The sequence below is a fragment of the Euleptes europaea genome, chromosome 9 (genome assembly GCF_029931775.1).
Source record: "Euleptes europaea isolate rEulEur1 chromosome 9, rEulEur1.hap1, whole genome shotgun sequence".
Taxonomy (NCBI): domain Eukaryota; kingdom Metazoa; phylum Chordata; class Lepidosauria; order Squamata; family Sphaerodactylidae; genus Euleptes; species Euleptes europaea.
Window position 1 is genome coordinate 83,776,865 of NC_079320.1, and position 24,347 is coordinate 83,801,211.

At 42.9% G+C, this 24,347-nt stretch overlaps 1 protein-coding gene across 1 annotated transcript in view; it reads left to right on the forward strand.

The window, feature by feature from the left end:
- Positions 1-4,832: 4,832 nt before the first annotated feature.
- TAPT1 (transmembrane anterior posterior transformation 1) overlaps positions 4,833-24,347 on the forward strand; it is an 86,856-nt gene continuing 67,341 nt past the window's right edge. Inside the window, exons 1-2 of the mRNA XM_056855336.1 lie at positions 4,833-4,961; positions 19,161-19,279. Of these exons, the coding sequence (XP_056711314.1) occupies positions 4,935-4,961; positions 19,161-19,279 (146 nt within the window). The 5' untranslated portion in view covers positions 4,833-4,934. The remainder of the gene's footprint in view (positions 4,962-19,160; positions 19,280-24,347) is intronic.

Below are 24,347 nucleotides of genomic sequence, written 5' to 3' on the forward strand. Positions count from 1 at the left end.
GCCTCCGCTCTGTCCATGTCCGCCGGAGGAGGGAGGGGAGGCGAGCCCGGCGAGGGCACTCGCTGCCCGGCTGGGAGTCGGAGCCAGGCGCGCCGGGGCGCACGGAGGGAAGCGCTCGGCCGCGCTCCGGCGGCGGCGCAAGGCAGGCAGGCGGCTGGCTGGCCGGCTGGCCGGGGCGGCCGCTCTCCCCGCGTCCTTCTCCGCCTCCTGGCTCCTGCCCACCCGCTCCGGCATCGTGACTGCAGCCGCACCGCGCTCCAGCCCAGACTGAGGGTGGTTCAGGGCTGAGCGAATGCGGGCGGGCGGGCTGCGCGCTCCTCCTCCTCCTCGGCCCTCCCTCCCCGCCTCCCTCCCCGCCTCCCTCCCCGCCTCCCTCCCCGCCTGCGCATTGGTGCGTCTGGCTCCGCTCTTGCAGCGCGGCCAAGAATGTGACCAACTCCCCAGGCGGGGCTCTTCCAGGAACAGCCCCCCGGCTCGACTCCCAGCCCTTGTGCAAAAGGCGAGCGAAGGGGGGCGGCAGGGGAGCTCGCAAGGGGCAGGCCTCGGCTGCGGAGGAGTATATCCCAAACTCTATATTTTAACTGGAAAAGTTGGGGGTCGTCTTATACGCCCAGTTGTCTTATACGCCGGACAATACGGTATATAACTAATATATATATAACTATATCTATATCTATATAGTTTAGTTATAGTTATAGTTACAGTGTACTTCATAGTTTATATATCTATATATATCTGTATCTATATATCTATATTTATTAAGAAATTTTACATGCTGCCTGGATCTTGACTTGGATGGCCCAGCCCAGCCTAGCCAGATCTCATCAGATTTCAAAAGCTAAGCTTACTTGGATAGGAGACCACCAAGGAATACCAGAGTCGTTCTGCAGAGAAAGGCAATGACAATTCACCTCTGTTCATTTCTTGCCCAACCTGGCAATTCCGTGGATTGAATTTACAAGGGTCCAGATTGGGGAAGGGCACAGAGTACACAGAGAGAGATGCTGCACATTTGGTAGTCCATCCTGCACCTGGGACCTTCTGCATGCCAAGCAGATGCTCTACCTCTGAGCCACAGCCCCTGCCAAGCAGAGGCTCTACCCCTGATCCACATCCCCTCCCAAGCAGAGGCTCTACCCCTGATCCACATCCCCTCCCAAGCAGAGGCTCTACCCCTGATCCACAGCCCCTCCCAAGCAGAGGCTCTACCCCTGATCCACAGCCCCTGCCAAGGAGATGCCCTACCCCTGATCCACAGCCCCTGCCAAGGAGATGCCCTACCCCTGATCCACAGCCCCTGCCAAGGAGATGCCCTACCCCTGATCCACAGCCCCTGCCAAGGAGATGCTCCACCCCTGATCCACAGCCCCTGCCAAGGAGATGCTCCACCCCTGATCCACAGCCCCTGCCAAGGAGATGCTCCACCACTGATCCACAGCCCCTGCCAAGGAGATGCTCCACCCCTGATCCACAGCCCCTGCCAAGGAGATGCTCCACCCCTGATCCACAGCCCCTGCCAAGGAGATGCTCCACCCCTGATCCACAGCCCCTGTCAAGGAGATGCTCCACCCCTGATCCACAGCCCCTGTCAAGGAGATGCTCCACCCCTGATCCACAGCCCCTGTCGAGATGCCCTACCCCTGATCCACAGCCCCTGCCAAGGAGATGCCCTACCCCTGATCCACAGCCCCTGCCAAGGAGATGCCCTACCCCTGATCCACAGCCCCTGCCAAGGAGATGCCCTACCCCTGATCCACAGCCCTTGCCAAGGAGATGCCCTATCCCTGATCCACAGCCCTTGCCAAGGAGATGCCCTATCCCTGATCCACAGCCCTTGCCAAGGAGATGCCCTATCCCTGATCCACAGCCCTTGCCAAGGAGATGCCCTATCCCTGATCCACAGCCCTTGCCAAGGAGATGCCCTATCCCTGATCCATAGCCCTTGCCAAGGAGATGCCCTATCCCTGATCCATAGCCCTTGCCAAGGAGATGCCCTATCCCTGATCCATAGCCCTTGCCAAGGAGATGCCCTATCCCTGATCCACAGCCCTTGCCAAGGAGATGCCCTATCCCTGATCCACAGCCCCTGCCAAGCAGATGCTCTACCCCTGATCCACAGCCCCTGCCAAGCAGATGCTCTACCCCTGATCCACAGCCCCTGCCAAGCAGATGCTCTACCCCTGATCCACAGCCCCTGCCAGGAAACCTCCCGCGGCGCGTCCAGTTTGCAGGCTGGGGGATCCATCGGGGGGAGGGCTGGGCAGGGAACCTCTGATGGCTCATCCAGCGTGCAGGCTAGCGACGCATGGGGTAGAGCAGGGGGAGGGCTATGCAGAGGCGTGCTCTCGCTTCCCAGCAAAGCCTGGCTAGCGACAACTAGCTCTGTGGAGCCTAGGCAGGTGGGTCGCGGGCCAGATAAGATGATGTCACGGGCCGGAGGTTCCCCACCCCTGGTTTAAGTAGTCCTGGGATTATTTATACATGGCAGGGATTGGTTACCTGCCTTGGGACCAATCGCTTGCCTTGGCAGGGCCTGCGGAGTGGCAATGATGCTGTACTGAAGCCCTGCTAGACTGATTTTTGAAGCCAAGGTGAAACCATGAACTCCACAGTCAAAGGCATGGTCCCTGGTTCATGGCCCAGTATCCCTCACAACAACATGTGTTGAGGGCTCTTCACAGGTTCTGTTGAAAAAATGGCATGCATTTTTGGTTTTTCAGATCCCTCAGATGAAAATTAAAGCCCTCAGTTTATGAAGAATACTTCAGAGGTACATTCTGTATTGGAAAAACCTGTCTCTGAACAGTTCCTTGCTGGTGGAAGCTTTTAGCAAATGCTGTGTTGGATGAGACTACAAATTTCATGCATGGCTGCCATCTCTCTTGTGTACCTTTTTGGTACAGTGAAGCTGTACTTTCTTATTACGCATCCCGTTAATCATAGAACACTTTGTAAAGTACGATAATTTTAGCTCAGGTCACTTTAGCCTGAGTATCGTTGCCAGTTATGGACTTAATGCCACTTACTGTGAACTTGAGCTTGTAGAGTTGTGACTTGGCAGTCTTGCCATGGCTTACCTTATTTCATAGTTCAACCTCCCTCTTCATTTTGCAGGCAGAAGCTCTTAAATATGTATCTCGTGCGTAAAGCTAACCTCTGGTTAATCTTAGTTCACATGCCCTATTATGCATTAAGAGGGCAGTTTACGTAAATAATCTTGAGGTGCTTTAGTTGGCCCTTTGGGCCCTGAAAAGTAACAACATAGTATGCAGATCCTAGTCTAGCACTCTAACCACTATACCAAACTGGCTCCAAACTGTCAGCACACCACTTCTACCTGATGTCCCAATTCTTAAAATGGGGTGGATAGTGCAAAGCCTATTGCCTGCATCTGGACTGACTAGACTCAATAGGATCTGCATTGTTACTATCAAATGTGACACAGAGAAGAACACTTTTCAGTAGGAAGAGAGCCTTTCACAGATCTGTTAAGCCCCTTGTGTTGGGCCAGTATCTTTTATGTGTGGTGGCCACCAGCAACAGCCAAAAACATTTATTTAGATATTTATACCCCATTTCCCCCCCTCAGGATGGCTTATAATATCGTTCTCCTGTCCTCTCACTACAGCCACCCTGTGAAGTAGGTTAGGCTGAGAGAAGTCACCTAGCAAGTTTCCATGGCAGAGTAGGGGTTTGAACTTGGGTCTCCCAGATCCTAGTTTGGAATTCTGACCTTTGCGCCATGTTGCTGTAGTATATTTTCCTGCTGCCTCTGCAAGGAGTATATATATAATTCATAATCTAAATGGTCTTTCACTGAACCAAAGCGTGACCACTTGAGAACTGCACATAAACTCAGCCATGAAGCTACCATTGCGCCAGGAATTGAGCAAACTTGGAGGGGGGGGGCGTTAGAAATTGCATGTGCTGAGAATTAACTGAGCAATGAGGAGGGAAGGAAGGATTTAGAGAGAATGAGGCAATGGTGTGACATTTAGAAAAATGGAGATGTGACTAGGGGATGCAGGGAATTCCTCAAATTAACATAATTGTATCAGAAAACAACTTAAGGAATATGAGCAGTAGTGTATTTTTCACTACTGAGAGCCATCATGGTGTAGTGGTTAAGAGTGATGGACTCTAATCTGGAAACCCGGTTCAATTTCCCACTCCTCTACATGAAGCCTGCTAGGTGACCTTGGGCCAGTCACAGTTCTCTCTGAACTTTCTCAGCCCACGTGGAGGCAGGCAATGGCAAATCACCTCTGACTTGATGGCACTTTCTACCACCACATGCATATATTTTGGCCAGAAATAGCATTTTACAGAGTTCAGAAAGCATCCCTCCTCTCTCCCATTTGTTTTTTGATGGAATTTAAGAGTATGATCCAGGAAATTACCAGTTAGCCATAAATGTAACATTGGGCTTCCTTTTTAATGTTGATAATGAAGACGTATATCCTGATTGGGAACCTGCATACAGTTCCACTGTATGTGTGAGGGCTTTGGAGGGGGTATGCTGATTTCCTCGTTTTCTTCCTGTGTATGTCAGGGAAAGCAGGAGAGGATGAGCTTTTGTCAGTGCAATGAAAAAGGAAGCTGTTCTTCATAAAATGTGTACATATTGGAGCTCACAGATTCAGATAAGACTGCAGGATGTGCTTATTTCTGTGAAAGCTAAGTAAAACTGTGTCCACTTGGGAATTTGCTTGTAATAACCATGTAACCTTGAGGGAGGGCGAGAATTTTTTTTGAAATTTGAAAAACTCACTTAGAAGATTTAGATTTGCTTTTTATTCAGTTTTGTCTTTTTGTGCTCTTCTCCTGCAGATCTTTCACTATTCCGGTTCATCAACGCAGAGCTAACCAGGGGATACTTCCTTGAACATAATGAAGCAAAGTACACAGAACGGAGAGAAAGGGTATACACATGCATGCGAATACCTAGAGAACTGGAAAAGGTAAACATAGCAATTTTTTTGGCTTAATGATTTTATACAGAAGTAGCTACTGCAAAACAAGCGTTTTAGAATAAGCATAATTTGTAATTGAAGAGTAGTTGATATGTTTCACTTTGACTTTCTTTTTAATTCATAAATATGTGTATGTAGATAATATAAACAGATGCTATACAAGAACAAAATGTATTATGGGAGTTCATAAAAGGCAAATGGCAAGACTGTATCTTGCACCTTACTGTTCTGCTTCAGTTTTGAGTCATGAAAGAACACTTTATGGCATTTGCTTGTTTTATAAGATTATTAAATGTATAGGCTGCATTCCAAAGAAGTGGTGTTGCATCAAGGAGAACATCATGTGCAGCCAGAGCATCATTTGTTATTTTTTTCTGCAGTGGCTCTACCGCCAAAGAGATAAGCAGTGGTCTGATTTAAATGTGGCTTGGCTCTGGCAGTGGAAGATGCCGCAAGAGAACATAGCAAATGGATGCCAGCCGTAGCGATAAGTGTAGTGTGATGACTAAGAAGTGGCTATGAAGTGAGAAATTCCTTGGGTGGTTGCAAATTCTTTACATAAATGATTTTCTTTTTTTGCGGGAGGGGGGGGGAGAAATTTAAGTAATTAAGAACTACTTAATTTAAGCCTGTGTGCTAATTTTTAAAAAATGGAGAGAGAAGTTATACTTTCTGAAGTCACTTGGGTGAAGCTGAACCAAAGTTAAGATTGGTGTTCCCAATGTTCAAGAGCATTTAATTTGGGCAATTTCAAAAGTCAAACCCATGTAAGCATATTGAATTTTCACTTCACAATGAGCTACAGTTAATCCTGGTGCCCTGATAAGTATAACTTTATAATACAAGTGTCTGTTACATTAGCTGTTACAGGTTTCATGATTGCTTTAATATTGCAATTTTTCTCTGGAATGTTGAATTAATTATGAAGCCTCACTTTCAAAAACTAAAAATAGCTGTTTGTAGATTTTGCTACTTAAATAACACAAAAAAGAAATACTCTGAGGGGAAAGAGGCATTTATCTAGAATGAAAGGATAGGGATGACAGTAGAATGAGTTATTGTGGATATCACTGACAGCTGAGGGGGCAAAATTGCTTTTAAAAATTCTTTTTATTTACATCATTAATATCCCACCTTTCTGCCCTTACAAGGACCACCAAGGCAGCTAAACAATTTAAAACATGCGTGATAAAATCACATTTTAAAACCATTAAAATCAGCCTCTCCAAAATGCACACATCATTAAAACATTTAAAATTGTGCATTTTCTTTGTGACTTGCCCGAATGTAAATATCTTGCAAACAGTGGATTTGATGAGCCAGGTTTTTTTGCGGGGGGCGGGGAGGGAGAGGGGAAGGTATGCATCCCAGGCCATCTAAAATATTAGCAATGGAAAGGACCAGATGTGTTTATACTATTACCATAATAATGAAGCAGTAATTGAACAGTGATTAGTTGCCCTACTCTTGTTGTATGCAAGTAAAGCATAAAAGTTCTTCAGATAAATTGCCATATGGAAGTAAAGCATAAAAGTTCTTTAGAAAAAACTGAAGATTCGGTCAACATTTTAGTGTCAACCTAAACCCTTAAGAGGTGGAACACACCACTTATAAGCACTAGTTGCTTTGTTCTTATTTCTTTCTTTCTAAGCTACTTTTAGATGTAGGATATTAAACTGTGATCTATAGTAGGTGCTATTTTTAGTAAGTAATGTGCTAAAGAATTACTCTCATATAAACATTTTTACCACTGCTAGGAGTATACCGCCCTGACCTGGATCGCCCAGGCTAGCCTGATCTCGTCAAATCTCAGAAGCCAAGCAGGGTCAGCCCTGGTTAGTATTTGGATGGGAGACCACCAAGGAATACCAGGGTTGCTGTGCAGAGGAAGGCACTGGCAAACTACCTCTGTTAGTTTCTTGCCATGAAAACCCCAAAAGGGCTGCGACTTGAAGGCACTTTACACACATACAGGAGTATACCAGTAAAACTGAATTGGCAGATTTAGAGTATGTGAATGACCTACATAGTTCCTTTTTTTTAATGACTGCTAATAACAAATTGGGAAAAGCATTAATTTCCCGGAGTATTACAAGAATATCTTAATGATGCTTGTATCTTCTAAAAAGAAGGCACCAGCTCTCCCCACATAAACATCAAGCAGAGATATTTAAAACACAGAAATAGGACCCTTTTAAGAACATAAGAAAAGCCATGCTGGATCAGACCAAGGTCCATCAAGTCCAGTACTCCGTTCACACAGTGGCCAACCAGGTGCCTCTAGGAAGCCCACAAACAAGACAACTGCAGCAGCATTATCCTGCCTGTGTTCCAAAGCACCTAATATAATAGGCATGCTCCTCTGATCCTGGAGATAATAGGTATGCATCATGACTAATACCCATTTTGACTAGTAGCCATGAATAGCCCTCCATGAACATGTCCACTCCCCTCAGCGTGGTGTAGTGGTTAAGAGTGGTGATTTGGAGCAGTGGACTCCAAACCTGCTTGGCATGCAGAAGGTCCCAGGTTAAATCCCCGGTATCTCCAGTTAAAGGGACTAAGGTAGGTGATGTGAAAGACCCCTGTCTGAGACCCTGAAGAGCCGCTGCCGGTCTGAGTAGACAAAACTGACTTTGAGGGACCAAGGCAGTAGAAGGCAGCTTCATTCCCCTCAAAATCTTTTTTTGCATCTCTAATTGTTTGCTTGCATTTCCTTTGTGCATGTTTGTGTTTGCCTTACTTGGGGAAGCCTTCCAGTTTCTGAAGGAAGCCTTTTTTTCTCTAATAGCTTCCTTCACCTTTCCCGTTAGCCATGGTGGTGATCTCTTGGACTTAATATCACCTTTCCTGACATTGGGTATACAATCTAGCTGAACCTCTAGCATTGTGAACTTGAGTAACCCCCAAGCCTTTTCCAGAGATTTAACCCTCCTAACTGTTCTTTTCAACTTCCTCTTTACCAGGTTTCTCATTATAGAGAAGTTCTCTCTTTTAAAGTCAAAGGTAATTGTGTGAGATTTCCCAGGCACTTTCTGACATACACATAAAATAAATTTGATGCCATTGTGGTCACTATTGCCAATGGCTCAACTACATCCACATCCCGCACTAAGTCACTGGCAGCACCAAGGAGTGTTAAGTCCAGGATCGCCTCCCCTCTGGTTGGGTCAATGACCAACTGTTCGAGGGCACAGTCATTGAGGATGTCTAGAAATTTTATCTCTTTGGCTTGAATGGAGTATGCATTTATCCAGTCAATATGAGGGTAGATAAAGTCTCCCATTATTACTACTTCATCACCTTTGCACGCTTCCCTGATTTCATTCTCCACCTCTAGATCACCCTGAGCCTTTTGGTCAGGGGGCCAATAGAACATCCCCAGTAATAAATGACCTTTTGGGCCCGGAATTATCACCCACAAGGTTTCTGTGGATGAGTCTGCCCTTTTAATGGTTGCTAGTATATTAGACACTATGCCTTTTTTTTATATACCTAGCAACACCCCCTCCAATATGCCCTGGACATAGTTCACCTCACAATAATTTCATAATTATCTGTCTATGTATTTCTAATAGTATCACCAAATCAGTAATTTTTATAACTATAAAAACTACTCTGAAATTTTATTATTCCAAAAATGAAACCTTAATCTGGTTGTAAATATTAAGATTATACCAACAAGAATGAGTCTTTCTGGAAAAAAAACATGATTTAAATCAAGTCTTACTAGTAAATCCCAATTTAAATCAAATCCACCCTGATCCAAAGGTGATCTGCATTAACTAGAACGTCAGGTTGATGAACTTTCTTTGCTTAAACAGTAACAAAATGTAAACAACCTGTCATGGATTTGTGAGATTAAAATATGCAAGCATCATCAAAATCTAGATTCTGGGAAATGCAGTAGAACAGCTAGATTCGAGTCCAGTAGCACCTTAGAGACCAACAAGATTGTTGGGGTATGATCTCGTCAGATCTCAGAAGCTAAGCAGGGTCAGCCCTGGTTAGTATTTGGATGGGAGACCACCAAGGAATACCAGGGTTGCTGTGCAGACGAAGGCACTGGCAAACCACCTCTGTTAGTCTCTTGCCATGAAAACCCCCAAAAGGGGTCGCCATAAGTCGGCTGCGACTTGACGGCCCTTCACACACACACACACACACACACACACACACACACACACACACACACACGCTTTCAAAGCTTCCTTCATTAGAATGCAGTGTGTCTAGAAACAATATCTGTAATAAGCACGTGTTCTTTCACAGCAATGGAAGGCTGAGCATACATATGCCCATGGTGAATTTGTGCTGCCCAGACCTGTGCATATATACTTGAAAGTAAGTTCTGCTGTGCTCTGTGGGACTTACTCACAAGTAAGTGGACAATGAACAGCATCTTTTGGGTGCCAGCAACAAGCACACTTTATTCATAATCATAGCAATTTGATTTTCTTCTTTCAAATTGATGGGTTTTGTAAGGGTCTTGAAAATAACTCAGAGGAAACCTAGTAGAAGAGGAGGATAAAATACTTTTTAAAAACAAGGGTGGTAATAATTGTAGCAGGCATTTGCCAGGTAAACCTAGAATGCCATAGCAGAGCGATAGGCGTAGTCTCCTAGAGGAAGCAGCATGTGTGTTCTTTTTTGTATCAGTTCTCTGACGGTTCAGGAAATATGGCTATCTTTGGAAGAATAATGCTAAGAAATTAGCTGGAAAGATAATGGCTGCAATGCAGATGCCTCTAGAGTGGGGGGGGAATACTTCTTCATTTCTATTTCTTAATTTAAAAAGATACTGCTTAGAAAAGCTTTTAGGTGCCTGATGGGAAGCCAAACTCCTTTCAAAATTGTTATTGGCCCTTGACTGTAAAGGAATTTCAAGGGGAAATGGTAGAATATAGCTTTCTTACTTTTGTTTAAGATGGAAAGCCAGAACACTGCAAGCTAGTCTGAATTTGTAGGGCTGTGAGCCAATTAAAGAATTTACAGGTCTGTTCTGTGTTGCAGGCAAAGATGCCCGATGCTGAGTCTGAACTTACGCTGGCATAACTACTCAGTTCCATACTCTCTCAGTAAAGAAGTAAAAAAGTATGCTGATATAGCTATGACAGCCATTCCCAAAGAGTCTTTAGCATCACAGCCACCAGCTTCCAATCGCAGTGACATTCTTGATGACACTCCCACAATTCCATGTATGGGAGACACCTATCAGGAAGAAGCAATGCTAGGGACCTCATAGCAACATCATTCCGTACATTCTACTCCATTCATACATGGCACAACCTGAAAGATGTCACAGTGTGTATGTCAAATGCCTTAGCTGGTGCTTGCAACCCAGGGATTTTGAGGAAAAGGTGTGCAAGGAGAACCTGTTCCTCCTCCTCCTAGGAGATAGCTTCAAATCTCATTGTAGGAAAGGTCATGTGAGGGCAGCAAGTGATTTGCAAGGGGAAGGAGCCACTCAGACAGTCAAGAATGGAAGCTACAACATCACAACACTTGTGGCTCAGTGATGAGAGAGACATTTCGTAGATGTAAAGGGACAGGGCTGGAGTTCCATGCTGCAAAAGCAGAACCTGATGTCTGGGTGCCTGGAGGCATGTGGACAGAAGAAAACTCTCCCACTCCAGAAAGTGACAGTCTAACCACACAGTCACAAGGCTAAATGAGTGAAAGGTTCATGATGAAGATGTGGTATTCTCAGAGGCTGCTGCTCATGGCGCACCCCTTCTCTTCATCATCCCCCATTACCATGCATGGAGCAGACCCAGCCACACAGGCTACTACTAAAGTGGCAGCTCAGTGTAAATAGTATTGCAGGTCTCTACCCTACCACTCCACGGAGTGAAGTCTACCTTTTGGGTGTCAAACATAAGGCCAATAGCACACAAGAGGCCCTGCAAGCATTGCAGAAAAGGCAAGGCTGTAGGAGAGAGACACATAAGGTACCACACAGTCTTAGCTCAGTTAGGGCAGAAAATACTGTAGTGCATAGGAAGGAGGCTTTCTAGAACACTGAGGAGGTTTTCAAATTCTTACTGGCCATGTAGGAATGTAGATGGCAGAGTTTATTGAAAAAGTCCAACCAGCATGGTGTGGTTAAGAGCGGTGGTTTGTCTGTTGTGGGGAGGGGAAGGGAAGGTGATTGTAAGCCAGTTTGAGTCTCCCTTAAGTGGTAGAGAAAGTAGGCACGTAAAAACCAACTCTTCTTCAACCTAGCTCATAGAATCATAAAGTTGGAAGGTACCACCAGGGTCATCTAGTCCAATCCCCTGCACAATGCAGGAAATTCACAACTACCTCCCCCACACACCCCCAGTGACCCTTACTCCATGCCCAAGATGGCCAATATGCCCTCCCTCTCATGAACTGCCTACAATCATAGAATCAGCATTGCTGACAGATGGCCATCTAACCTCTTTAAAAACCTCCAGGGAAGGAGCACTTACCACTTCCCGAGGAAGTCTGTTCCACTGAGGGACCGCTCTAACTGTTAGAAAATTCTTCCTAATATCTAGACAGAAAATCTTTTGATTTAATTTCAACCCGTTAATTCTGGTCCAACCTTCTGGGGCAACAGAAAACAACTTGGCACCATCCTCTATATGACAGCCCTTCAGGTAGTTGAAGATGGTTATTAAATCCCCTCTCAGTTTTCTCCTCTTCAGGCTAAACATACCCAGCTCCATCAACCTTTCCTCATAGGACTTGGTCTCCAGACCCCTCACCATCTTTGTTGCCCTCCTGTGGACATGTTCCAACTTGTCTACATCCTTCTTAAATTCTTAAATTGTGGTGTCCAAAACTGAACACAATACTCTAGGTGAAGTCTAACCAGAGCAGAGTAAAGCGATACCATCGCTTCGCGGGATCTGGACACTATACTTCTGTTCATGCAGCCCAAGATTGCATTTGCCTTTTTAGCTACTGCATCACACTGCTGACTCATGTTCAGTGTTTGGTCTACTAAGACCCCAAGATCCTTTTCACACACACTACTGCTCAGACAAGTCTCCCCCATCCTATAATTATGCATTTGATTTTTCCTACCTAAATGCAGAACTTTACATTTATCTCTGTTGAAATGCACTTTATCTCTGTTGAAATGCACATACCTTTGGGTATGTGGTTGATAAAGCATGAAATCCTTTAAAGGTTGACACCATCCCCGATGAATCTCAGAACCAAATTGAAAGACGAGGACTGATGTTGGAATAGTGTCTGACAGCTGAATATGGCAACAACACTGTATTTGCTTTCTGCGATGGCGGAAGCTTTCCAGCTGTCAAGCCTAGAGGTGACCAACGCATGGATCAACGTTGCAGAGCTGAGTTTATTTAGAAGGGAAGAGAACCTTTCAAACAGGACCTAAATGAAGCAATGTGGGCCTTGGTTATTACTTGGATGGGAGATGACCAGATTCCAGGGTTGCTATGCAGAGGCAGGCAATGGCAATCCACCTCTGTTAATCTCTTGCCTTGAAAATCCTACTGGGTTGCCATAAGTCGGCTGTGACTTCACAGCACTTTACACACACGTACACACACACAAATACTGGCAGCCTTGTTATCCATCCAAACTGGGACAGCAAATACCACCTTCATTAGGACTAATTAAAAATTAAAAAAAATTATTGTGGCTCAGAGTTAAAATAAAAATCAGAGAGGGGAAGAAGAAGGGTACTGCTGGTAGAGGCCTTGGGAGAAGTTCAGTCTACCGTACGCTACATTTAAAGACAGTGAAGTTCTTTGCACACTAGTTGGGTTAGATTGTGCCTAGTGCAAAAGATCTCAGTTTGCAAAAAAGCATGTTGGACAAAATCACAAAAACCACACAAGGTTGGAAGAGACCACAAGGGCCATCTAGTCCAACCCCCTGCCATGCAGGATCCCACAATCAAAGCTCTCCTGACAGATGGCCATCCAACCTCTGCTTAAAGACCTCCAAAGATGGGGACTCCACCCCCCCCAAGGCAGCGCATTCCATCGTCGAACCGCCCTCACTGTCAGAAAGGGAGTCCAATTTTATGGGGTCCTGAAGGGGTCAACCCCCTTCTCCATAGAGAAGCAGTGTAAACTCTATGGAGGAGTGGGGGTGACCCCTTCGGGATACCATAAAATTGGACACCCTGACCCAGTCTTTACCAAACTTTGGGGTTCATGCAAATAGAGTCCCTTGAAGCTCCCCTGAAAATTTGGTAACGGTACCTAAAAATGCCTCCCATAGTGCTCATTTAAAAATCATTTAGTGCTCATTTAAAAATCCCATAGGGGAAAGCCAAACCTATTTAGCTGATTTGGCAATTGGCTATCCGGCTTTGACTTTATTCCTAGGTTTTGATATTTGGTAAAAACAAAACTTGAATATTGCTGAAACGGATAATTTCAGGTTTATTTTTGGTTAGGGTTTATTGATATGCACAACCTTAATAAATCAATGGTTTTCAAATAGTATATACATTTAGACAACAATTCTGACCTCTTCTTGTCTGTTGAGGAACCCCTTGTGTGTTGCCAAAGATTCTGAGGCATGTTGTAGAATGCTTATTCTGTTCACTTTTTTTTTTTGGCTGTCAAGTCACAGCTGACTTATGGTGACCCTGTAGGGTTTCCAAGGCGAGAGATAATTCAGACGTGGTTTGCCATTGCCTGTCTCTGTGTAACAAACCTGGTATTCCTTGGTGGTTTCCCATTCAAATACTTACCAGGGCTGACCTTGCTTAACTTCCGATATCTGACAAGATCCGGCTAGCCTGAGCTGTCCAGGTCAGGGCTCTGCTCACACGGGACTGCTGAATTTCACTGTCTCTCTGCATGAACTCCAATGTAAACTCTAGAAGAGGGGTTCTCAGTCTTTTCTATCTTACATCCCACCAATCATTCTGTCAAAGATTTCCTGTTTCCTACCATCACAGAAAAATGCCCCCTGAAATCTTGTTCCTGTGGGTCCCCTCTCCTCTAAGAACCGGATTGCAAGCTGTTGTGGGAGGGGAGAAGTGGGAAAATTGCACTGTGAGCAGAAGTCCTGGTGACTGTGGAATTTAGTCTTGATTGAAGCTTTTATATTTATCATTTATATAAGTGTTAAGGATAGAATTTATTTTATTTTATTATTTTTTTGCAGAAGCACAATGGATAATCCCTGGCAGTTAGGGTGAGCAGGAAGTAGCTGGTGGGTAGGGGGAATGGGGAATTAGAGTGGGTTACTCATCACTCCTCCACATGAAGCCTGCTGGGTGACCTTGGGCTAGTCACAGTTCTCTCTGAACTCTCTGTCCCACCTACCTCACAAAGTGTCTGTTGGGGGAGAGGAAGGGAAGGTGATTATAAGCCGGTTTGAGGCAGAGAAAATTGGGCTATAAAAACCAACTCTTCTTCTTTTTACTTCTACGGAGTGACTACTAGCATGCCAAAGGCTATTATTAGCATGCCAAAAGATCACAGATGGATTTGCTGTGACAGGTACAGTTGACTGGAGACAGCATGTCAAACTTGCCGGTGGACATGGGGGTTGAGTGAGAGCAAATTGTTGGTAATTGTTATTAAAAACCCTCTTAGTAGTTGTTAGACTTGGTCTTACAAATGGGAGGGAAACTGAACAAATGGCCCATTTCACATATCTGAGCATTACATTCAGTCACAATATGACACAGAAATATCATATTTTTTTAGCTAAAAAATTGCCAAAGTAGATAGAAACGCTGTTGTATGCTTTCTTCTACTCCAAAGGAGGGCAATATGTACCTGAAGCTATTGAGAACTTTAATGCAATGATGCTTCCACAAATTTTATATGATGCAGTTATTGGGATAAATGGTGGCTCTGATTCTATTACCCAGTCTTACTGTATCTCTGTCGAATAGCTGGAGTACCATCTTGTGTTGCAGTAACTGGACTAATGGAGTTTGCTCAATGCTCACTGGAATTTAGGGCTTGGCTTTGTGCTTTTAATATGAGATTGAAATCCCCTTTTTTCAGTATCAAGCCCCTGTGCAGGTCTTTTACATCTTTTTTTAATATTTTTTTTATTTTCTACTTAGATCACATTCAGTTCCATCATTCAATTTAACATAATTGTACAACATAAACAATGTTTATCTAAACAATATAAATTCTAACTTCTTTACTTCCCCTCTCCCCTCTTCTATCTATTTGATATATCTGTTCTCCCCATTGTATTTAAATTCTAATTCATTATAGCATTTCAATTATAAATTTAATTACATATCTTTTTGACTTTTCTGAATATTAACATTAATATTATTTCTAGTTTAATCAGTTGAATTAGATCAAAACATAACCTTTTATATTTCCCAAGTTAAATTCATTTACACAGTATGTTGTCCATGCCTCCCATTCTCCCACAAATTCCATATTCTCCTTTTGATTTACTAATGCAGTAAGTTTAGCCATTTCTGCTAGTTCCAGCATTTTATTAATCCAGTCCGTCTTATCCAGTGTCTCAGACATTTTCCATTTTGCTGCATAAACCAATCTTGCAGTTGTAGTGGCATATATCAAAAAAGATCTCTCTCTTTTACATCTTCTGAGGGAAGATATTTATAAAAGTGCCTGAGGGTAGTTAGTGGATAGTGAATTTGAGTGTCTTGATCTTTCTCTTACTGTGATCCAAAATAGGGGCTATTACAAAGCACTGAGAGAGATCAAAAGGAGAGTAATCACACTTGACAGAGTTAGTACAGAGTTTTGAGCTCACCGTGTATGCTCTGTCCTAGCCCTTGGAATCTCTTCCCCATTTAAAATATGGAGGAAGACTTGCTTTTCTGTTCCTAGCAACCACTGTGCATTTATGCTAGATGGACTGAATGCTTTGCCTATGCGTAATTGAAGGGGCAATTTACTAATATTCCCTTTTCTGGCTGCCTCTGTTATGCCTCTAGCATGATTGAGACCATTGATTACATTTTGTTATTTTGTGATCTGTGGTCCTCATTGCAAGAACTTTGAATCTCTCCCATTTTGAGCAACTACCAATTTGACGTCGAAACTCAGGTAGTTTCCTTTTTGTTGGCTGATGTTAGGCCTGCAGTTACACGATCTGTGGCCAAATTGTCATCTTTTATAATATCTTTGAGACACTCCCCTGCTACATATTAACATGACAATCTCACGATGTTATTTTATTGGTGGCATGATGTTTCCTTTTATCATTTAATTTGTAATTGTTATCGATATATGAACTGTGATTTTATTGTACGGCTCAAGACCTCTGGTCGAAGGAGCTTATTGTTAATAAAGGCCATTAAAACCCTCTTAGTAGCTTTTATTCAAACCCTCTGTCCCACCAGTGGCACGCATAACACCAGCTGAGAACCAGTGCTCTAGAACAGAGGTTCCCAAACTGTGCTCCAAGGAGTGCTTGGTGTTTCATGAAACATCTCCTAGTGCTCCAAGAAGAGATTGGAAAGAAAAATACTACTGTCATTCGGTTTAGTATTTAGGTACTAGGTGAAAATTAGTGCTTCGTGACTAATTTCTCTCCTGAAAAGTGCTCTATGACTCAAAAAGTTTGGGAAACTGCTCTAGAATACTTTGAATGTACAGAGGAAGTTGTGTAGTGATGGGACAGTTGTCTGGATTCCCTAATAGGTTTCTGGTGAACACTAGTTTTGCCTGGAACACAGTTGAGAAATGTCTGATATTGACAAAGCTGAATTCCTTAGTTTATGTCATATTCAATTCAGTTTATTCTTATACGGTGATAGACCATCAAATAAAACAGGATTGCAGAATTGATTGATAAATAGTAGAGCACGTAGACAAAATATGGCTAAAATTACAATACTTAAAATGACAAAACATTACAAAAACACTCAAGTCATAAATATTTTTAAGATTCATATAAAACTAATCTGAAAGGTTCCGGACAATAAAGATCCCATGCTTCCTTGGCTATTGCATAGATTTCGTCCTGCTTTTCCGTATTTTAATAGCCAAGCAAATCTGACAACTCTGTTAGTTAAATTATCTATTGTGTCCAATAATAAAAGCTTAGGTAGTCATATGAAGAGAAATTGCAAAAAATAAAATAAAAGCTACAGTTACAATTAAAATGAGGTCAGCAAATGTTGGCTGGTTTAAATTTTAAAAAATTATAGTCTAACAGAAAGAAGGGTGGAACTGATGATCTGAAATTGCCTCTGAAGACAATCCAGCAATAAAAAAATGGAGTAGTTGAGTCATGAAAATTTGCAAAATATGGAATGTTCTGAAATAGAATTTTGCCAAATAATTTACAAATGCACTGTATGGTGCTCACAGGGTTCAACAAGCTAAACAAATAGTACTTGCAAGAGCTCCCTTCAAACATCTGAACTGGGAAGATACTGCTTCACAGTATTCTTATAGGTTTCTACTTGGAGGTCTTTGCCACAACATTGGGATACCTTCCATCCTTACTAGGAAACTAGGCGTCAAGAGATACTGACTTGAATCCTGGGCAGCATGTTTAAAGGAAGGTAAATTCCCTGCCTCCCCCTTTTGTGCCCCCTGAATGTGTTCCTGTGGTGAGTAGATGACTTGTTACAGTGGGGGGGCAATATGTATAGAGGTCTGCATTGCGAGGGGGAAATCACCATCCCTTTCTCTGCAGATGGAAATGCCATTCCATTAACAACTGCTGTGGCTTCAATGGAATGGCAATTTTGGATCCAAGCCATTGGCTGTATTCAGATACCACAAGCCATATTTTTCTCATGGTCAGGAGAAGCCCAAAATAAAACTGACTTGCAAACTTCCTCCCTCTCTTCTCAGGTACCGTCTTGTGATTGAAGACTTTGTAGTTTTAAACAGAATTTGCTGTGATGTCCTAATCAGGTGGTTTAATTAAGTGTGTTTTCTTTCCTGCAAACTTGGATTCTTTAGATTCAAAATATGGTTTGTTAAACCATCTGATTTGGATGTCACAACTAAACCAGGAAGTCTTCAGTCTTGGTATAGGATGCAGAAGGGTTGTGGTGGTGGTGGAAGAGCACGAGACATGGATTTCCATGGCTTTTTATCATCATGAACACTTGTGGTTTGCTCATAACATCGGAGTGAACCATTTGCTGTAGAGTTTTATATTTTGCTTTTAATGATATAGATGTTTCAATTTATTTATATGTAGAAAAAGATAAATTTGCCTTTTAATAAAACACTTTGAAGGTGGAGAATAAAATAATAAAACCAGTAAAAACGAATAGTAAAGAAACTCAAGTTTATTTAAAATGCTTTGTCCTGGTTTTCTCCTCAAAAGGACTCGTGGAGAATTGATGTTGTATTTCCCTCTAAAAGCAGTAAAAACAAAACAAAACAAAAAACGGGCCCGCTGCTGCTGCACTCTCTACAAGTTGAAATTTCTGGATAGTTTTTCAAGGGCAGTTTCACAGAAATGATATTACAGTATGCTAAATGTGAAATTACCTGGGCATGAGTCACAGGAAGGAGCTTCTGTAGCTGAATTAGATGGAAAGGAAAAATAGAGGCTATGACAGTCCATTCCAAAACGTAAGACAACTTTCCGGAGTGGATGCCTATAGATGCTGAAAGACTTGGGAGGATCTTGCACTGGAAAAAAGTAACCTTCTGATACACACACACACACACACACACACACACACACACACTAACACACACACACACACACACACACATGATACAGGAGCTGAAGCACTGTGAATCAGTGCCCCAGACTCAAGAGGAGAACATGGCCTATGGTATGGAAAGCCTCTGAGAGGTCTCAGTGTCTCCTGCCAAAGGTCTTTAACATGACCAACTGAAGCATTCTTAGATCCCTGAATTCAGACTGAGGCTGATCTACATCGGGGTATCAAACATACAGCCCCTGAACCAGATCCAGCCCCTTGAGATTTCTTATCTGGCCCATGAGCCAGCCGAGGTAGGCCCCCCCCCACACACACACACACACTCAATCTGGGCTGGCGAGGCATGGCCCGGCCCGACCAAGTTACATTTATGTCATATCTGGCCCTCGTAACAATTGAGTTCGACATCACCTGAGCTAGATAATTTGGATGCTATTGTGTTCTTTATCTTCAGTGAATGACTTTTGGATAATCAATTTACAAACATGATTAGTATTGTATTAATTGGAAGCAATGTTTAAAAGGTGGCATTCTTAATTTATCTTTTTTGTTTTGTTCCCCTTTTTCCTGTTTAGTTGATGATTTTTGGAATCTTTTTGTGCCTGGATGCTTTTCTCTACGTGTTCACTCTCCTTCCATTAAGAGTTTTTCTGGCAATGTTCAGGTTCATCACATTGCCTTGCTATGGCCTACGGTAAGCTCCCTTTTCTTTGCAATAACTGAGTTGACGTGGTTTCTAGAATAACATTTACATTTGCCTGTGTAACCATGTCACTCTTTATACATGATTTTGTTTGAAAGTACAAACAGTTTCAGGTTGATCACAAGCGAGAATCCTCAAACTTGGCTTTAATTTCTGAATCCTCATGTGCTTCCACATGGTATGTAACATCAAACTGTGGTTAGAGAAGTGATAGAACTTGGATTCCACAAGGTGAGCCAAGGACTTGTTGGAAACATTATGTACTAGGATTCAAGTTGTTAAATTACGGCACCGAAACAAAATCAAGTTATCTATTTATACCTTAAATGCTAGCTAGACACATGGCTTTTTACTGGTGACGCAGGTGCAAAGACTTTCAGACTTCAGAGATTATTTCTTCTTTCTCTGATACAGAAAATGAAAGTGGGTAAAAACACACTAGCAAGTGTTTGGAATGATTATGGATAGGCTGTAGCTCACAAATGACTTTAATGCAAGATTTTGGGAATAACCATTTATAGCTTCCCAGTGACTTGTATTTGTAGTTGCTTGCTAGTGGAGATAACTCTGGAACATACCTTTTCAGAGCAAATGGTATAACAGCATTCACAGCTTATCAGTTTTCCCCTTGTATTTCAGTCCCGTATGACAGTGAGAGGTGGAAAACAATTGAGCAGGATACTAGGGAGCAGTCCCTCTCTCTTTCTTTTTCTTACCCAATGTGAAGTGCTTAGGAAGTATTTTCAGAAAGCTAGTTTAATGTCTGTGATGATCTAGAAGACTAACCCAGCCACCTGCATACATTTCTGTTTATAATGGGAATTGTGTGTGTACTTAACTAGTCTGAAGCTAACATAAAGATCTTGTAGACAGTTTCCTCCAGATTTCCCAAGAAATTGTGCATGACATAGGCGTAAACTATGGGGGTCTGAGGGGCTCGAGCCCCCCCCCCAAACTGGGCCAGAAGGGCTGAGCCCCCCCAGGCAACCAGTGCCCATATGAGGGGCTCAGTTACAGTGGCAGCTGAAGCACAGTCCTGTCCTACCTTCCTGCTGTATCATATTACAATTTCCATGATTCTTTGGGGCTTTGTTCCTGTTTGCTAGTATGTATTTGTGTGTTTATTAAGAATTATTAAGATCAGCAAACATATCCCCATGCCTCCAGGTACCACCACAACCATATCATAGTCCATTGTATATAGGCAAGCCCTACACTATAGTCACATCTGCTCCAACCCCTCAAACAGATATACTCACTTGAAGGAGCTAAAGCGAGCATTTTTGCAACTACAATATCCTGCTTATATGGTAAAAAAAAGATGATTGGAAAGGCCAAAATGATACCCAGGCACAGCTTGCTACAAGACAAACCCAAAGAAAATGACAATAGAACATCTTTTCAACCTGTTCATCAATGACCTGGGGGTGAACAGTGAGGTGGCCAAGTATGCAGATGACACCAAATTATTTATGGTGGTTAAAACAAAATCAGAGTATGAAGAGCTCCAAAAGAATCTCTTCAAACTGGAGTAATGGGCATTAAAATGGCAAATGAGATTCAATGTGAGCAAGTGTAAAGTGATGCATATTGGGGCAAAAAATCCCAACTTCACATATACACTGATGGGATCTGTGCTGGTAGCAACAGACCAAGAAAGGGATCTTGGGGTGTAGTAGATCACTTAATGAAGATGTCAACCCAGTGTGTGTCAGCTGTGAAAAAGGCAAATTCCATGCTGGTCATAATTAGACAAGGAATAGAGAATAAAACTGCTGATATCATACTGCCCTTGTACAAATCTATGGTGAGACCACACTTGAAATACTGTGTACAGTTCTGGTCACCACACCTAAAAAAGGATGTTGCAGAGCTTGAGAAGGTGCAGAAAAGAGCAATCAAAATGATTGTGGGCTAGTTCAACTTCCCTATGAGGAGTGGTTAAAACACTTAGGGGTGTTTAGCTTGGAAAGTAGGCGATTAAGGGGAGATATGACAGAGGTCTATAAAATTATGCATGGTTTGGAGAGAGTGGACAGGGAGAAGCTTTTCGCCCTCTCATAATACTAGAACACGAGGTCATTTGCTGAAGCTGGAGGGTGAGAGATTCAAAACATAAAAGGAAGTATTTTTTCACACAACACATAGTTAAATTGTGGAATTCCCTGCCGCAGGATGATGTGATGATGGCTGGCTGCCAACTTGGAAGGCTTTAAGAGGGAAGTGGACATGGTCATGGGGGAGAGGGTTATTCATGGCTACTAGTAAAAATTGATACTAGTCATGTTGCATACCTATTCTCTCCAGGATCAGAGGAGCATGCCTATTATATTAGGTGCTTTGGAACACAGGAAGGATAATGCTGCTGCAGTTGTCTTGTTTGTAGGCTTCCTAGAAACACCTGGTTGGTCACTGTGTGAACAGACTGCTGGACTTGATCTACTTCGTCAGATCCAGTATGGCCTTTCTTATTTTTTTACCTCTGGTGGTCATGTACCGCTCACAACTCAGACGAGTCCAACGTATTATTAACAACCTACAAGCAAAGCTGGATTGTTACAGTTCCCTCCTCAGAGAAGAGAGCTTCTAATATGAAGCAGAAGCCTGACCTATATCATATCTCCCCTTAACTGCCTTCTTTCCAAGCTAAGTGTTTTAACTACTCCTCATAGGGCAGTTGCTCTAGTCCCCTGATCCTTTTGGTTGCTCTTTTCTGCCCCTTAAGCTTTTCAATATCCTTTTTTAGGTGTGGTGACCAGAACTTTACACAGTATTCCAAGTGTGGTCTCACCACAGATTTGTACAAGGGCAGTATGATAGCAGCAGTTTTATTATGTGTTCCTTGTCTAATTATGGCCAGCATAGAATCTTCTGAGGAGTGAGGAGATCCTGGAGCAAAAGCAGATGGATATGCAGAAAGCTTGTTGAGATTTGCTACATATTTCATGCTACAGTTACTGCTGCTTTTGTTTGGTCATTTGGACACATTAAACACAGCTCTTCAGAAATGTAATTACAGTTTCATCAAAGAGCTCCTTGATTCTGCACTAATCATACCAACACATGCCAACTATTGAGGTAGGGAGGTGAAGGGAAATTGGGAAAGATAGATGGGATATGGCAGGAGAGGATGCTTGTGGGAGCAGCAGAAGGGGTAATAGGGGATTAGGGAATATTTGACTTTACTGTAATTTAAAAACATAAATAAACAGTTTGCATTGTTAATTAAATGTTAAAGTTGTATTTCAGCTGTCTGAAGATCATTTGTTGAAGCCCCCCTAAATTTCTGGGGAGCCCCTCCCTAAATCCCCATGGCCCTGCCTCCATAGAGACCCCTCCCTGTGATATCACTGGCTCCTCCCTATGATGTCATAACAATACATCTGACTCAGCCCCCCCCCCCCCCCCCGGAAATTGGAAAGTCTATGCCTCTGGTGCATCATGAATAAAAACACCCATTTCTTGAAGCAGCAGCTGGCCGCAGTTTAAATTTTACTTCTTCCCACTTTTTCAGATTTTCATTGGGAGCAGAAGTATGATAAAATTCCCTTTCCCACTGTGTGGGAAAGTTGTTTCATGCCAAAGGTTTGATTGTATTCAGCTTCTCATTGCCACTGCAGCAGAAAGGTTAAGTTACAGATGGGTTTTTTAATTGTCTTTCATAATCCTGGTTGTAGAAACAGAAATGATCTAAATATCGTACTGCAGACAGCCAAACACTGGGTTTGCAAGTCACTACTTGCACAGGAGTTAACATCAATCTACTACTGAAGTCAACAGATAAGATTTCAGTATACTCAAGGGTATGTGAAGGTTGTGGGTACAATCCAGATGTACAATCCATGCTGGCCATAATTAGACAAGGAATAGAGAATAAAACTGCTGCTATTCATACTGCCCTTGTACAAATCTATGGTGAGACCACACTTAAAATACTGTGTAGAGTTCTGGTCACCACACCTAAAAAAGGATATTGCAGAGCTTGAGAAGGAGCAGAAAAGAGCAAACGAAATGATCAGGGGGCTAGAGCAACTGCCCTATGAAGAGTGGCTAAAACACTTAGGACTGTTAAAACACTTAGGGCTGTTGGAAAGAAGGCAGTTAAGGGGCGACATGATATAGGTCTATAAAATTATGTATGGTATGGAGAGTGGACAGGGAGAAGCTTTTTGCCCTCTCATAATACTAAAACGTGGGGTCATCTGAAGCTGGAGGGTGACAGATTCAAAACAGATAAAAAGAAGTATTTCTTTACAGAATGCATAGTTAAATTGTGGAACTCCCTGCCCCAGGATGTGATGATAGCCACCAATTTGGAAGGTTTTAAGAGGGAGTGGACATGTTCATGGAGGAGAGGGCTATCCATGGCTACTAGTCAAAATGAATACTAGTCATGATGTGTAACTATTATCTCCAGGATCAGAGGAGCAGGCCTGTTATATTAGGTGCTGTTGAACACAGGCAGGATAATGCTGCTGCAGTCATCTTGTTTGTGGGCTTCCTAAAGGCACCTGGTTGGCCACTGGGTGAACAGACTGCTGGACTTGATGGACCTTCGTCTGATCCAGCATGGCTTTTCTTATGCTCTTATGTATTACAATTGGTGTAAACTTTCCCGTTTACGTTAATTTTCCCATTTAGGTTTTTTAAGTCAGTTTAGAGTGCCTTCCTAAGCAGAGTCGCACCCTCCTTAGTCCATTGAAGTAAAGGGGTTTAGAAGGGTGTTACTATACTCAGGACTGCACTGTGCATTTTGAACTCCTTAACCTAGACACATTTTTTGCTTTCCTCTAATTAGCTACTTGCTTGACTCTCACTTTTAAATGGTGGTTTTCTTCAGCGTTATGCATTATAAATTACATATGCTGGTCTATAGTAAAAAAAGTGGCTGCTTTTAGGGTTGTCAGTTTGTCATGTTTTTGAGAGTAAAAATGCTGAAGGAAGATGTATTCATTTCAAGCACACGTAGGTATGCTGAACAAAATGCCACTCTTGAGAAGTGCTGAAGTAACAAAAGCCTGTTGACAGCATATGGTTGCTGGCCTTCCTCTGCCTGTTC